The sequence below is a fragment of the Gadus chalcogrammus genome, chromosome 13 (assembly GCF_026213295.1).
Source record: "Gadus chalcogrammus isolate NIFS_2021 chromosome 13, NIFS_Gcha_1.0, whole genome shotgun sequence".
NCBI classification, from domain to species: domain Eukaryota; kingdom Metazoa; phylum Chordata; class Actinopteri; order Gadiformes; family Gadidae; genus Gadus; species Gadus chalcogrammus.
Genome location: NC_079424.1, coordinates 11307314 through 11324831, shown reverse-complemented (window position 1 = coordinate 11324831; position 17518 = coordinate 11307314). Strand labels below are relative to the sequence as shown.

Here is a 17518-nt window from a genome sequence, read left to right as displayed (position 1 = left end):
AATAAGTTCACACCAGGCTCAACCTGAACTGAGAGACACACATCCCTGCCAAAGCCGTCAAATGGAAACACAGGTCTTATACATTATGGAGACACAGCAGAAGCACATAACGCAACAGCCAAACCGATGCTCGGAAACAGAAAGCACCAGAACACGTGGTCAGCATGTTGATACACACGCTTTATTTCAGACGGCTATGAAAACGCACGGATGTTGCACCCACACAACTGTGGCACACACACACACACACACACGGAGGGCACGCACAGGCCTTAATGGTCTGAGGGGGTTCGGTGGGGATTATGTTTGCTGTTTGCCTTAACATTTGAGCGGACACACTGTCAGGCAGTGCCTTAAGGGTAGGGTTTAGGTATTGATAATAGCAATGTTTGGCAAGTTCTGCCAATCACACAGTGGAGAATTATAATTATTGACCACAATATATATTGTTCATAATATATATTATAATATATATTCTAGAACCTGTTTTGTTCTCTATAGTTTCTTAAATGTTGTCTCTTTTTACTAATAAAGGTTCACATTTGACCCATGATCTGACCATAAAAACAAGCCCTGGTGATATAAGCTCATAACCAACGTTTTCTGGAGCCAGTCCAAGTGAGCCATGCTTATATGTGCATACGTGTTCTTCTCCTTACAGCCTAGAAGAGTTGAGACAGAGTTGACAGGAGAACCTGATAACTGTGGCACTATTGCCTGGCCTGTCATCGTTAGACATTATTGTACGAGGTATGTGTAATCTAGACATGTTTCCTTAGTGGACGTTTCCTGTAAGCCAAACATCGAACAGTAGAGGAATGTTGTCATTTGGGAGACATGACCGCTAACTGACGGTACAATCAAGACACAAACCCTTCTCCTGGGCTGTATAAGGTACTCATTTACCCTTCTATCTCTGCTGATGGTGGAGGTAACGTTTGCCTTGACAAATATACACTTTGGAAAGATTCAACCTAAGCTTGGATACTCCGATACAGCAGCAAACAAATCCAAATACCCAAGTTTATATCTGTTTAACTGTGTGAAGTCCCCACGCTGCCCTTTCACAATAAACCTCTTGTCTCTACATGACACTATAACTCTGTGCACACTGTGCACGGTAATACACAAATAATAAGTCTGACCGAGAAGTCCTCACATTCCTCGTCTCCTCCCAGCCCAGCAGAGAGCCAGAGAGAGAGAGAGCAAGGGAGAGAGAGAGAGAGAGAGTGAGACAGGGAGACAGAGAGAGAGAGAGAGAGAGAGAGAGAGAGAGAGAGAGAGTAGAGAGAGAGAGAGAGAGAGAGAGAGAGAGAGAGAGAGAGAGAGAGAGAGAGGAGAGAGAGAGAGAGAGAGAGAGAGAGAGAGAGAGAGAGAGAGAGAGAGAGAGAGAGAGAGAGAGAGAGAGAGAGAGAGAGAGACAGAGGCAGAGACAGAGACAGAGAGACAGATAGACAGAGAGAGAGAGCAAGAGAGAAAGAGAGCCAGACAGACCGGGATAGGAGAGGGAGAGAGAGCGCAAGAGGGAGGTGGTGGTCTGACTTGAAACACTGCCAAAAACTTCTACCCTCTGACGTGCCTTCCCGTATAAGTCCTTTTGCTAAACTAACAAAAACACATTCCAACTTGCAGCAACTCTGTGATTTTAACAGTTGCAAATAAGAAATACAAAACAAAGCCTTTCTTTATGTATTAACACCAAAGAGAACGTTCTCCTCAAGACACTCCAGCACAGCAGGACTTGAACATGATGTTCTGATAACAACACAAGACTGAGACCGGGACAGACCGACACAGGGACGGAATCAGACGGACACATAGACACACACACAGACACACACACACCTGCTGCTCCACGGCCACGTCCAGGAGGTCCGGGTTGTCCCGGTTGGGACCCCGGATCCAGCTCAGTATCTGGCCCATGTCAGCTGCAAGTGTTCCTCCCGCAAGTATGATCCTCTAACTCTGCTGTGTCCGCTGCAGCGTGCTCCCCACACACACACACACACAGGGTAGGCTGGGCGGGGACACTCCCAGGGTGGGTGTGGTCAGGGAGCCGTGGCAGCGGGGCTTACACATGATTGGTTATTAGGGTTGGGCTGTAAAGTCTCTGGGCTATAAAGGGAACAGGGTCACCCCACTCACACCGACACCAACGTAGACTAGGGGCCACATCTGTGACAAATTCTCATTGTTAACGGATAGGTCTGCTACTGGCACCACACACGCACGCACACAGACACACACATACACATACCTATGTGTATACAATTGCATATGAATGCAAACCTATATATAATGCATAAGCACAGTGAATCTGACTCGTCTCTTTCTTCAGAACGAAATATTAAAAACAACTTTTCCAATCAGACCAACCGTGCCCCACATTTTGGCTCACATGCTCTCCAGTCTCCAGTACCCCCCAGGGGAAGTCACAGCAGTCAGATATAAGTTTTGCAATCTGTGTTGACACAAGGGAAGGGCCATGCAGATAGATAAACAGTAGTATCCTATTACAGCTGTATCATCAGGGAGTGGACTTGGGAGTGGACTCTTCTCAATGTCCAAGTGGGATGACTTCTAGACTTTCTTTCCCCCATGGTATTTCAACAGAAAGTTATCTTTGGGGAAATAATGTGCACACTCAACTCTCACTCCCTTTAAAGTTGGAACCAAACCAACCGGCTTAGGACTTGGTCTTTGTCTGAGGGTGATGAGATGAAAATGATTCAATAATTAATGACAATGACAGAGTGAAAAAACAAGAATTAGTGTGTATCCTTTGTGCAGAACTCCCACATCCCTCATATTAACAACAGCCATTGCTCCTTCGGAGACAAAACACATTGTTGACTAGTATGCATGCAACCACCGCCGAAAACACTCAGTGAGCGGAAGGGATTGATAGGAATTGTGTTCTAGAGCTTGAATGTCTCAACAAAGGCAATGACATGGCCCTATGAAGTAGCCAGGAGTTCAGTGTGAAAAGCTGTTCCATGCCTCCTACCACTATTGACTGAAAATAATGTAGGGAAGGTGCAGAGTGCATTACAATTATGGCTGTTGGCAGGCCTCCAAGAATGTTCACCGTTCCCTTTGTCTCTCAGGGTAGCTCTTGGGTGTGGTGATGCAAGTCAGCAAACTAGCGTCTTTGAGTCACGCTCACAGTGTGTATGTCTCCCAAGTGTTAACTCTTTCTTTGTTTTAGTCTACACCCTTTCTTTAATCACCAAGCGCAGGAAAAAGGTGTGTGTGTGTGTGTATCAATTGAATGCCCACCTTGGTGTCAGTATTGTAACACTAACAGGTCCACGATCTGAGACCCGAAGGTAAGTGGTGGTGACTGAGGGGGCTTGGGCTTCACCCCTAAGGGTTCACCTCGCTGTCCCCTTAACGTTGTGATATACTGCCGGTGCTATATTTAACCTCAGCAGTAACTCATCTAGTCAACTTCTACTAAGTAGCGCTTGATACAGGTTGTGATAGAGGTTGGGTGGCAGCTGCAATGTGACATTGCAGTGGCCCCGCAGAGGAAGACATCTCTTACAGAAGCAGTGACAGGATTCAAATGTACACATCTAATAGACTCTGAGACAGCGACGTCACAGGGACACATCACAGGGAGTGATGCAAATGTTTTATACACGACAGTTCATAATTGACGCATATATTGACCTTCGAACACGAAAGTACATCTATGGGTATGACGTCACAATAGGCTAAGCTTTTTAGAAAACTATCTGATTTACAATATGTCTTTGTCCAGCTGAAAGTAAAAAGAAAAGCAAAAATAACAAAATAAAATGTCCATGCATTTCACACATTCCAAGAGCTGACAATGGGACCCACCCCTGTAAGAGGCACACCTTAAGGGTGCAGGACAGCCCTTGTTGTAGCCTGTAGAACGAGCTATTGCACCCTGGTAAAACACGTGCAGCTGAGCTCTTCATCTGAGGTACTAATTGGGGATGAGTTTGATTGACTTAATTAAAGATGGCAGCTCCATCGTTAAGACACAGATAATCACACAACGCGTATGATAACTGCTATTGCTGGTTCATTATGTGTGCTAAACTAGGGCTAAAAAGACATTTGACTGGTCATTTGTATCGATTGCATCTCTAGTCTGGGGACGAATGAGAACACAGTCTGACACCTCGTGGAGCATGATGACACAGAGCTGTCTGGAAACTCCCTTTTGATCATTTTCTGTATGGTTTAGATTCATCTTTCGAGTACATAGTATCTGTAAATAAAATAAGGTGAATATTATTAAAGATATTATTAAAATTGTGGAATATGTTATTAGAGGTTTGAACGTTTTTCTGTTATAGGCTACACCATCATATAAGTCATACTAGGGACCAATACTCATAGGGACCAATACAGAAGTACTAGAAAGTTGTGATGCCAGTAGAGGACACTAAAAAGCGACATGTGTGTGCGCACATGTTGTACGCATTAGCAGTACATACGACTGCAGGTGTAACTGGACCCCTGGCAGAACCGATGCTGGGAAGCACTATTATTAGGTCCACGCTAATTCTGTCAAGCTACAACTCTCATGAGCCTATAGGTGAACCACACAACCTGCTACGATCAGCTACAGGTTGCACCAACATTTTGAGCAATACAACTATTTGATTATATGATTTGATGGGAAGCTGTTCAATCAAATTCGCAGCATTACATTAAATCACACATGATTAATACCCTTAAAATGTATGGTACAAACCCCATAACAAGCATATTTATGTATTTTATATCTTACAGATAGGTAAGAAAATTATAAGAGAATATAAAAATAAGTACTTTCTGTGGTACTGGGTGTTACCCAACATTATTTGCATGCACATGCAACAACACACTTACCTATTTTAACTCCAACTTGCACTTTCAACTCTATATCTACTTATAGGGATTTAAAGACAATAATTGTTAAAGTTGGTATTCATTTCACCAAACATGTTTATAGCTTTATACAACATCTGTTTCATTAATGACTTGCTGATTCACTTGCCGTTGTCCCCACTAGAAGGCGCCCCGTACAAATCCAACCATGCCATCCATTTTGGTATGAAATATCCTTTCAAATGCAATCAAAACTCCAAACCCCTATTGTTGTATTTCCTCAAATAGGATTTTAAAGTTTGAATTGGTAATTTAGACAACACCAATTGTGCAATCGTTGTCAATAGAAACATATGTGTTATGTAGGAACGTTATGCCATAGAGTATAGCCACTTAAAAAGGGTAGGCCAACTCTATAAGTGATTTTCTCTTTGCGATGTTCAAAGTTTACATGCATACATTTAGCAGGGGTAGAGTGAGTACCTTAACATTAGAAGACAGACTGGAGTAGTAGTTAAGTCTGCTATTCGCATGGCCATCTCCTCTATGCTACAACGCCACACAAAACAACAACAAAATCCGTTTTTTTTCTTTCCGTTTATAAAACAACTATAACGTTTTTAGGTTACTTCACTTACATAATGCAAACATTTAATCAAAATAAATATATTCTAGACTGTAGCCAACAGTGTAGGGCTACTCCTTTATTCCAGTTTAAAACCAATTTGGCAACAAAGTGTACACTATAGCCTAATTATAAGTATAGCCTACGTCTAAACTTAAAAACATGACATGGAAGTAAACATTGATTAATTACATTTGATGAATAGTTTCATAACTCATCTAACTTTTTTAAATCCTAACATGTAACGCCAGAGGGACTTATTATAAGACGGGTTAAAAAAAAAAAAGATGGCAAATATCCATGTACTCACAGTGCTCATCCAATACGCAGCGTAGGCCATTGTGAAAGAGAAAAGGCACGGACCTCCAGGCGAATCAATAAAAAACTGTATGGAGTCCTGAACTCACATTCCCACCTCTCCGGTTCTCTACGAATACCACTCTGTGCCACTCCCAGGCCAGCTGAATTAGTTCTACAGCAGATAGATACTCTACACAGATAACGTTCAGCCCTCTGAGATGACAACCACAGGCAGCAATCGCTTTGTTTAAGTTATTATTACTGCAGTTGATCTAAGTTGATCTCTTCCGCCTCAGGCAAGACTATCTAGTAGCCTAGAGTTGGACCAACCCTGGCACATTTGGGTGATGGGTGCAACAATTGGAGCATTGCGCAATTTCTGAAGAGAACACTCCCTAGTTTTGGTTCCCCCCCCCCCCCACAATGTTTGTTTTTTTAAGCAAACTGGCATCCTGGAAATGTTGTCTACCAACTTACACATGTATTTGGTTGATTTGTTATGGGGATGCTTGATTTATGGGGATTTGAACAAGGTGTGGGCATCGCAGTAAATGGCTCGATGCTCGATCAAAAAAGACCATCGATTAGATACATGCAATATTAACATGCGTGCATGACGTTAGCAGGAAACCAATATCTTTAACATACGACAGAACACTTCTCACTCACTCAGTTTAATACAAAACGTATGAGTAAAGTTACCTCGGTGCTTTTTTTGTGATGTCCATGACTTCTTTTTTTGTGGGGCATCTCTGCGGGTGGGTACTACGACTATACAGATTCCCAGGTCGACTACCTTCGCTCTGCTCGAGAAAGAGTTTACTTGCCAATGCCTACGCCCGATTTTCTCTTTAGCGCAAAAATGCCCCTCCCGCTGGAGCAGAGTAGTTTCTAGATCGTTGAATGTAATAGGCTATAAGTGTCCGCAGACACAATATAGATACCAAACGTAACTAGGAGTGTAAACATGAGATGGTATGGCACAAGTGATAGGCTCCTCTTAAAACGGTGCCACTTCTACAAAAAAACGATGTGATGCTTGTGAAGTGAACATTGCCTTTGAAAGTGAGATCAACGACTAAACTAACTAGTCGGACACTTCTGTCTGACTCTATGTAGGCTATATTATGTTAGCAAGATTTGTTTGTATTTTCCAGGCCTACATGTAGGCCTATGGGGTGGAGAGGATAACATTGTTGAAGTCGGCAGTGCGGGGTCCTTATGTAGTTACGTGGTGCAACACTGGATGTGTGTGTTTTGATTACAGTTCCCCAGACCCCCGCCACTTCCCAGGAATTGTTGAATCACCAGCGCATACTGTGTGGTCAAGTCCCACTAGATCAGTGGTAGAATAGTGTACCCCGGTGGAGAAAAGCGGTACTGCCACATGCACTTGCTATATAAAAAAAAAAAAAAAAAAAATGCAAATTAGAATGTTGTTTACCAATTACATATTTCTTTGGTTGATTTCGTAGTCCATTCCAAGTTGTGCTTGATTTAAATAAAGCTTTGGAACAACCTGTATGCAGTAGCCTAAATGGGTCGATCGAAATACATATCGATTAGATTCGTGCAATAAAAACATGCCTGCATGACGTTAGCAGGAAATACAATAACTTAACGATACGACAGAACACTTCTCACACAGTTGAATACAAATCGTCGGATGAATAAAGTTACCTCCTTGTTCTTTTTGTGATGTCCATGACTTCTTTTTTTGTGTGGCATCTCTGCGCGTGGGTACGACTGTCCTGATTCCCAGGTCGACTACCTTCCTTCTGCGTGGGGTAATATTTATTTGCCAATGCCTACGCCCGATCTCTTTAGCGCAAAAATGCCCCTCCCGCTGGAGCGTAGTAGTTTCTAGATGGTTGAAGGTAATAGGCTATACGTTTCCGCAGACACAATATTTAAATGATAGGTGGATATCCAACGCAACATGAGATGGCGCAATGGGTAGGCAACGGCTGCTCTTAAAACTTCTTGTGAAGTGAATGTCGCGTCGCTTTTGCAAGTGAGATCAACGAATACACTTGTCAGACATTATATCTGACTCAATGTAGATTATGTAAACTAGATTTGTTTGTATTTTCCAGGCCGACATAAGGGGTAGAAGTTAGATGATTACATAGTAGCCTAGAAGTAGGACGTGTCGGGTCCTCTTAGGTGCGACACTGGATGTGTGTTTTGGTTCCCCAGGGCCCATCCCACCACCCACGAGTTGTTATATCGCCAGCTCAAACTGTGTGACAATTTCCCCCTGGTTAAATGATAGAATGCTGTCCTTTAGTGGAGGAAGGCGGTACTGCCTTATTCACTTACTTAAAAAAAAAAAAATCCTATAATAATGATTTGATACTGTCTATGTACTGCAGGGACTATAACGACCAGCGATTATCCAATGAGTTGCCACTACAATTAATTATAACATTTTACCCTATGTCTTGTTTGTATGTGCCTGACCACAAATGAAGTTCCCTCACGGGAAAAATAAAGTTCTTTGAATTTGAGCTTTCATTGTTTTTTTCCAAGACCTACAGCTAATTTAGTCATTGATGCAAAAGAAACGTCATAAATTACAGCTTTGTTTAGACAGTAAAGGATGATTGCATAACATTAAACTATATAGATAATTGGGAGAAAAGTGAAACCCTTGACTAAATGACCGTTATAACTCTGCATTACAGTAAGTCCCTTGAATGTTTTGGTAGCTTGCATAACTCATATCCAATATGAGTCATTTCTTTAGTCATAATTAGTCTGTAGTTTGCGCTCTGGTTGGTTGGGCTGATTGTGACAGTAGTCACCAATTAGAGAGATAACTTTGCATGCCACTTATTAATAACTTGAATCTATGCCATTTTTTGAGGTATTAATAAACTCATTTTCATAGCTGCTTGGTGTAATCCCCTAGTAATCGCTGCTACCCTTTTCTATCCTTTATAAGCCCAGAAAAGATCAACGATTCAAGAGGACAATTAAGAGCTTTAAATTCATAAAGTCACCAAATGCACCCTTCAATGCACCCTTTCAGCCCTGCACCCTTCCTGGTGCAGGGCTGAAATTTTAGCCCAAGGCTACAACCAATTGTTCAGGGGGACGAATTGTGGATGGAAGAAAAATGAAATCAAATAATTACACGTCCTGGTGAAAACCCAAAGATGTCTGTCTGGTTACCCTTTTTACTGCCTGATAACAGGACGAGCCACGAGAACCACAACAACCACAGATACTAAACATAATGTCAAACTATCCGGAGATATATCAGTCTAGATGACACTGGGTGACATTTGGGAAGCGTCAGTGAACCAGATGATATTCAGGGAGCTCACAGATGTTCATAATTAAACCAGCTTTCTTACATAGGCCTACAATCTGTTAGCATTTCGTCAATTGCACACACACATCGTGTCGCCTATGGTGCTGCTAAAGAAAATAATACACAGGCTTTTTACTAAAGTGCAGTGTTTTCTCATTTTAGAATAAATTCATAGTGTGGTATTCCTAGCAGAATTATAAGATAATATGGGGTGAATATTATATTAGCGATAAGAACAAACTCTGTTTTTTTGGTGAACAAATGTTTAGGTGTATGAAAACTTCATTAAAGAAGTTAAACCTTGCCACGAGAGCATGTTACCCCTTGTAACCCATGCATATTGGTTCCATGCTGGACACTTTCATTTAGCAGCAAACGGCATCCATCATCCAACCGTATCAATCTATATATTCATTCGGCTAGGGCTGCTTGTGAATAAGGATACAGTGTTTGAGCTTGCATCACACATCATGCATGCGACCACTGCTCACCGGCAGCCTCGTTCAAAGGCAGCGGTTGGCATGACAACCACATTCTAACGGCGCATCGTTGGCGGCGGTGAGCTGCCTGCGTGGCTCTTCAGACGGCAACGCTGTGGAACACTGCTGAGGGCCTTACGATCCGGCCCAAGACCACTGGCACGTATGTCATGTGCGAATACGCAGTACAATGGAGAGTGAACCTGTGACGATACAATGTTGACATTACGTTGACCCAGTGTCCGTGTTAATGCATTCATATTTCCACCCGTCGAGGGGGCATAACAAAGGAGGGGGAGGGGGGTGATAGAATAATCAGATGTAATCCGATGGTTTTTGTCTTTAGTTGCTTGATCTTCTTGTCCATGTCATGTCATGGTGGATGGTCCTCTTTACTAGGCGTTTGGCTCTTTGTTACTTGTTAGTAAGACCTGCAAAAAAACTATCGGGTTCCCTGATGTGCAGGGCTGTCCTACCCCTCCAGGGTGATTGCTGCCCTGCTGCTGACGTCAATGGGTAGCTATTCCATGACTCCCATCTTCCCCCACTGACCAGATCGTGTGTATGTGCGAGTGTGTTTGTGTGTGTGCGCATGTGTATGTATGCACATGTGTATGTGTGCACACGTGTGTGTGTGTCAATTCAAGTCAATTTTATTTAAACAGCCCTTAAACAAAATTACAGTCTCAAAGGGCTTAACAGGCTATATATTTATGACACACCACTAACTCTAGCCCCCCAAAGGGCAAGAAAAAACTCCCTTAATTAACAAAAAGGAGATCTTCATAAGGAACGCAGAGTGGGGGATCCGTTCCCCAGAGATGGTAACGAGTGCAATGGTTGCAATCATTTACATACATAGTAGGGATAAAGCCAACATTTTAGAATCTTCGAGGGATAAAATATTGTTGAGACTGATGGGGTGCTGGCCGGTGAGCAAGATGGTAGCCGTTGGGGGAGTCCACACATCCAGTCACATTCACCACAGCACACTTAAAGAGACAGGGATTATTATGGTTAGATAGGGCAGGGTGGACAGGTAACATGTCGGCCACCTCTAATCTAGTGCCTATCAGCATCAGGGTTAGGTCAATGCCGACCAATCCAGCTGCTAGAGGGCTGAGGGGCACTCCAATAGGCGCCAAACAACGTCCTTCCAATGAAACTTTTCAGTTTTCTCAGCAATCTCCTTCCCTGATTACAGGTGGCAGACTATTCTATAAATAGGCCGCTCGATAGGAGAATGCTCTGGTTCCTATTCCTACTGATTAATTTTCAACCTTTGGAATTGATAGAAGGCAAGCTCGAGAAGGTCAATAAGGAATAATCAGGTCCTTCAGGTAGGATGGTGCTGAACCGTGCAGGGGTAAGTAGAAGCACCTTCATTTCTCAAATGGCAGTTATTGGGAGCAAAGGAAGAGAGGCGAGAAAAGGAGTAATATGCTCACATTTTCAGTAATCTAGTCTAAGCAATATAAATGCGTGGCTTAGCGTCTCTGCGGATAACATTGGTCTGATTTGAGCAATGTTCCTGCGATGAAAGAATGCAGCTCCGGTGAACTTTTTGAAAGCATTGGGTCAAACAAGACATCAAGACGTTTGACACAGGAATTTTGGAGGGTCACAGTGTGATGTCATAAATTATGTTCGGTTTTGCTTTGGGCAAATGACTATCAGCTTGGTTTTCCCTATAGTTACCTGCAATTCGTTTTGGGACATCCATCTTTGAGTTGCAGTGAGGCAAGATTCAACATTCTGGATATTGGAGGAGTTTTGTGAAGCTTATTTCTTTAGCCGCGAATAATATCAAGAGGAAGCATGCAGATTTCAAAGAGCAGTGGACCATGTACCGACCCTTGGGGAAGACCAAAGCTTAGTGTGCAGTGTTTTGATTTTGAGTCTTCGCAGAGAACAAATTGTGTTCTATTTGTGTGAACGGATCGAACCCAGAGAAGAGCAGAACCTCTGATGCCAACATAGTGCTCAAGACGATGATGTAGAAGACTATGGTCGTCGTTATGTCAAATGCCGTACTGAGGTGAAGCATAACCAGCAGGGAGCTTCCATTGCTGTCCTTGCTAAGGAGAAGAGAGAGAGAAAAATAAGTTTACGACTCTGCTCACAGCAGTTTCAGTGGAGTAGAAAGTCCTGAAACCAGATTGACAGGATTCAAATAAGTTCTTCATCATCAGGTGATTGATGATTTGGTCAGCCGCAATTCTTTCCAGTACATTAAAAAGGAATGGAATGGTTAGATTTGGAACAAAAGCTGCTGGGTATTTCATGGTCTGAGCCAGGCTTCCTGAGTGGAGGTTTTATCACAGCAGTCTTAAAAGAGGAAACTCTTCCAAATAAACAAGGAAAGATTATGAGGTTGAGCATAGCAGGTCCCACATTTTGAAAACGTTCTTTAAGAACCTTTTTTGGGAGGTTGTGGATTTAGATGGTTTAGATGCCTTCGTTAGTTTTGCAAGTTCATCCATGAAGATTGTGCTGAGGTACAGGAAGGTTGCTTCAGGGAAGACAAAGAGAGACATGTGGGGATGCTCTTGTAGGATGTTTAAGATGAAGAATAGGGGAAGGATCTATTAATTTTCTAATTTATGTAATTCTTTGTTGGAATACCATGACGTTTCTTTCCAAGTGGGAGGAGCCTACTTTCCTAGGCTGTTTTGAAGTCAAACCTTTTTTATGACACTGGACTAGTTGGCGTTTTTAGATGTAATTTATTCAGTTTTGCCGATGTGCAGGCTATCGTGCCATGCAAGATGAAAGACTTCAGGTTTAGTTGAGCTCCATTTGAGTTCTAGTTTTCTGCAGCTGCGCTTCAGGGTGCAAGTGTCTTCAAAGGCGCTGGTTTTTTTGTAGTCAGCTTTTTACCAATAAGAGGAGCAGCCGAGTCAATGGGCAGTGTTGAAGTCAGTGAGACTATCCATAGAGCCTCTAAAGTGAAGGGGCTAACTTTTCTGCTATGGCTAGTAGTTGCAGGGGTGATCCAGTGTTTCCCCTAGATTTTTTATATGAGTGGTGCTGTGAGTTGGTAACCTAGCAACGCTAGGGGGGTCCTGGGGCATACCCCCCCGACCCCCGGAAGATTTTTTTTTTTTTAAATGGTTACTTCTGGTGAGATTCTTTGGGCACAATTTACAGATTAAGCTTCCAAATATGACATAATAACCGACAGAGTGAAGTTATCTAATGAGACCAGATCATTGTGCAAATGTGCCTTTAACTTGGCAGAATTCATTAATTAATCTTTTGCCGTGGTGCTGACAATCCTGCAGCGGTGGTGCGCGTATAGGGGAAGCACTGGGTGATATGACGACAGCCGGCCGGTCATCGTGGGGAGGGATACCAACACCTGAAGGTGAGCAGGAAGTTGTCAGATAAAGCTGAGGTATAGGGTGAGACAACCAGGTCTGAAGTTTGGACACCACGGGTCAAGACAAGGTCCAACTGGTTTCCACCATTGTGGGTGCTAGACATACGGTTTGACGCAAAACATGTCTGTAATAGACAAAGAAACCTTCAAAAGAGAACGAGACTCATGAGTGTTGAAATCCCTAATAAGCAAAACTTTGTCCGAATATATTACAAGATCAGCTGCAAATTCAGAAAAATCATCTACGAAAAGCAGATACTGGCCCGATGGGGAAGTAGCCAAAAATAAAGAATCTGGATTGTCTAAGAGGAATTTAGGAGCAGCATGCAAGCCCCTCAAACGATGTGAACCTATATAAAATTATTTTATTTTTTTGGGGCTTTACGGAGGAGGTTTGAGTTAGATATGAGGGCCAATCCACCACCTTTTAAGGATTCTCAATATAATTGTGAGCCAACATATAGATAGAGTATCTTCATTAAATGGTAGATCTATGTCTGTTTTTTAGATGGAGTATCTTCATTAAATGGTAGATCTATGTCTGTTTTTCACCAGGTTCCACCTAGACCCTGGATATCTATATTACTTTCAACAATTAAATCCTGTACCAAGAGACTTGATATTGAAAGATAATCATGAAACCTTTTGTGAGCTCTTCTTGTTTATTATTGTAAGAGGGATGGTGAGATATCTGCAGATCTAAGGCAAGCTTCGCCTGAGGGTTTTTCACCTTGAGATAGTACAGGGCAGGGACATGCTACATAACCCTTACTAACTAGCTTAGTGAACCCACCGTACGGTTCCAATTACAATAGCAGCAGGCTAATGGTTTTCTTTCTGCTTATTAACCCTATGAGGCTGCTGGTGCAGAAGTCCTTTCACTCAGGAGGATATATGGCTGAGTTGGTTCATCCCTGTATGAGCAGAGCTAAAGAGTTGCATTGTTTTTCTAACCTATCTGGTAGAGGCTGGCTCGAAGACAACCCTGTAATGAAGAGGAAGGCAATAATCTTTGAGACATCTCCAGAGATGGGCTGGCAAAGATTATTGCCTTGTGCGTTTTTGTGTATATTTGTGTGTGTGTGTGTGTGTGTGTGTGTGTGTGTGTGTGTGTGTGTGTGTGTGTGTGTGTGTGTGTGTGTGTGTGTGTGTGTGTGTGTGTGTGTGTGTGTGTGTGTGTGTGTTTTTGTGCGTGTGTGTGTGTCTGGGTAGTACGTGTGTGTGTTCTTACATGTGTGTGTGTGTGCGTGTTCCTCCCTGTGTGTGTGTGTGTGTGTGTGTGTGTGTGTGTGTGTGTGTGTGTGTGTGTGTGTGTGTGTGTGTGTGTGTGTGTGTGTGTGTGTGTGTTCTTTCCAGTGTGTGTGTGTGTGTGTGTGTTCTTACCTCTGTGTGTGTGTGTGTGTGTGTGTGTGTGTGTGTGTGTGTGTGTGTGTGTGTGTGTGTGCGTTTGCTTGTTTGTGTGCGTGCGTCTGCGTGTTTGTGTGTGTATATGTGTGTGGTCTTACCTGTATGTGTGTGTGTTCTTACCTGTGTGTGTGTGTGTGTGTGTGTGTGTGTGTGTGTTTTTGACAGGTGCATTCACATCCTTCATTGTGTATGACAATTCAACATGCAGCCCCTGCCAGCAGCCCTCGTAACTCCCAGACAACGTGTTGTGTACTCATGCAGATGGAATGAGAGTGCTTTGACCCATTGTTTAATAGCAAAGTGCCCGATTGTTCCATCAATACAGTGAAGGGAATTATAACATTAGATGTCAATAGACATTAGAATGATATGGTTTTTCAGTGGTTTTTCAGCAACCAATTTTGCGTTGAATTGTTGTCATTATTGGTTAGTATTACTATTATTATCATTATAATTTGTATCATCATTCTTATTATTAGTTATTAGTTATTTACATATATGTATAGGTCGATTATTTATATTCTTCTGTATTCATTTATGGTCATTTGCATTTGTTTGTAATGTATATGATTTATATTTATTCATTTCGATGTATTAAATGAGGGATAGGCCCATAGCCTGCATCGTCCTGAAGGAGGTAGTGCATGACTCATTTCGACACTTGTGAGATCAGTTTCCCCAGGAGCACAGCTGTTACTGGAATCAGTGGAGAACAATATTGTGTGGTTCAATTTAAGGGACATTAAGGGCTAAATGCCACTCTTGCTGGGTCCAATTTAGACTCAATGGTCACAATGTTTCTTGTTACGTTTCAAAACAGCCCAAAAACAATTATTTGTAGCCTGATTTTATGGCATGCATAAACCACCTGAAATCGAATTATTGTGTTGGGATGGGGAAAAGACGTGGTGGGTAGGCTACGTTTAACGTGAAATAGGTTTCCTCAATCATTATTGAAATACAAAAAAAAAAACGATCACCATAGTGGTCTACGTCTATGGATTGATTTGGTTATGTGTGCATAGTGTAACCTTCCTCTGCCACACAAGGAGCGATGTGCGTCGGAGCTGACTCGTGCATGTCATGGTGAATGACGCGCGAGCACCGACACATCATCAGCAGAGCGCCCTCCGAGAGGCGAACAAACACCGTTCACTCGTCGCGCTTTCCTACTTAAGCATCTCTCAGTCTCACGGTGATGCTGCTATAGTTTTATGGAGGTAAATTCGACAACACATACAAAAGCCGCATGTAAGAATCTATACAGATGATGCTGATGATTATAAACAACCCTATACATTCCCATTCACCCCCCCCCCCCCCCCCTATTTAGGCGCCCAGTGGAAAATTAATTCCCACATCATTAGTCGCTCCGAGTCCCTGGAGCACCCCCCGACCCCCCCCCCCCAACCAGAGACGCACACACACATACACAGGTGTAGGCTCCGCCAAGCTGACGTCAGAAGGACTTTGACGTGTACACTTTGCCCCCCCGCCCACCACGACCCATCCCTGAGGCACCTCTTCCCTTATTGGAGCGAGCATCCACCGCCGAGCAGTGTCACGTTCCCTCCATCACTTCAGGTTGTGTCTTGAGGAATAATTGTGTAGATTGTTGTTTTTCTTTGGCAAAAAAAAAAACGAGAGGAGGGGATTTGATCATACATTCCGTTCAATGTTTGGTGTCATAGCCTAGCTGTTTGTTTGTTTTTTGGTGAGCATCTGGGCTATTCGATACATTTTTCTTTAATCCGATATTTTCTTGGGAGATGGAAATGAGATGTCGTCCAACGGTGATGTGCTGCTCTGTGTTCGCGATGCTGTGCGCTACCATGGTCCCCCGGTCCGCGGGTCTCTCCTACGGGGACAGACAGTACCTCAACGAGTGGGCTGTGGAGGTCCCCGGTGGACTTCGCGCTGCCGACACGATCGCCAAAGAACTGGACTACGAATTAGTTCGACAGGTAGGCTAGGCTTCCGCCAACCGTCTGGGTCATTCATTTAAACAGACAACGTCTCATGTGTTTCTTTATGAATACATGTGATTGATCGAATGTCGTCGTCTCGACGCCGAGACGAGAGTCTACTGATGGAAATTGGCATGCAATTGAGTTGTTGTTATTACAGTTAAATAGCCTTCGTTAAACCATGTCACAAAATGTCCAACCCAAAAAAGCAGCATTCATGTCCGTTTCCATCTGTAGGCCTATTTGTGTTCTTTTTTTTATTAAGGACTTTGAATTTTAGATTTTAGACTTTATTTGCACTACAGAACTTTAAGTTTCCTTTGATTTATTAATTGCACTAATAGACTGGACACGACTGGTCTTCAACGTGGCTTCCTCGACGTAGGCTTATGAGTCGCACTAAGCTAGTTGAACCAATCTATAACTAAGTATGCACGCATATACACACACCGTATTTACCCATAATCAAACATTTTGTATTTGTATTTTATTATTTCCTGTCCTTTTTCCCCAATGAATTCCCAGCATTGTTTGTATAAGACCAATGCAAACATACTAGGTTTTCCCTCGAGCTAAAAGACCACTTAATTAATTCAGATGCACCTGTGGCACTGAAAACAATGGTCAATGAGTAACTGAGCTGCTTCCAGGTATCATGGAAACCAGGCACCTGGCATGCCATCTTCTGTAGACTGCACTTACATCACCATTGATTTGGAAACCTTACAGAGTAAGACAAAATATCAGATTTTCTACCAGATCACCTGGGTTCTAAGAACCAATAGGGAAAATGAGCTCAGGGACTCTCCTCTTTTGAAACAAAACCCAGCGACAATTTTCAAGGCAAAATTGCTCTTTAAGCCGAGAGACGATGAAGCTTATGAAATGCACTGTGTGACTGGAAATGCACCGTTTTCTAAACTCTGAGTATTAATGTTCAATAGGGAATGCATGTTTCGGTGCCCAAACCCAGATCTATCCCGAACCACCGTAATATACATGTTAATACATGTGAATCATGCTAATGTTTTCTGAATCCAACAAAGATTCCAGGACTGAAGCCTTCATCTGAATTATTCAATTCTAGATCAATTAATTTGAACGAAAAAAACACAAGGATACACTTTTGTAATCTAAATATTTACACCGTCCAACAATGCAAACATAATCGCTCACCATTCCTTCCTG

The 17518-nt window shown here is 42.7% G+C and overlaps 2 protein-coding genes across 25 annotated transcripts in view; one reads left to right on the top strand and one right to left on the bottom strand.

Annotated features, from left to right (window-relative positions):
• Positions 1-7937, bottom strand: part of cast (calpastatin) — a 32337-nt gene extending 24400 nt beyond the window's left edge. For 10 of the 24 annotated variants that reach the window (XM_056605232.1, XM_056605235.1, XM_056605233.1 and 7 more), the window contains exons 1-2: positions 5787-6162; positions 5335-5400 (exon numbers count right to left, since the gene is read on the bottom strand). In XM_056605232.1, coding sequence (XP_056461207.1) covers positions 5335-5400; positions 5787-5816 — 96 coding nt within the window. In that variant the 5' untranslated portion in view covers positions 5817-6162. The other 14 variants (XM_056605237.1, XM_056605244.1, XM_056605251.1 and 11 more) reach the window with 7 other exon arrangements.
• A 7972-nt stretch (positions 7938-15909) lies between these two features.
• pcsk1 (proprotein convertase subtilisin/kexin type 1) overlaps positions 15910-17518 on the top strand; it is a 17297-nt gene continuing 15688 nt past the window's right edge. Inside the window, exon 1 of the mRNA XM_056606846.1 lies at positions 15910-16327. Within this exon, the coding sequence (XP_056462821.1) occupies positions 16133-16327 (195 nt within the window). The 5' untranslated portion in view covers positions 15910-16132. The remainder of the gene's footprint in view (positions 16328-17518) is intronic.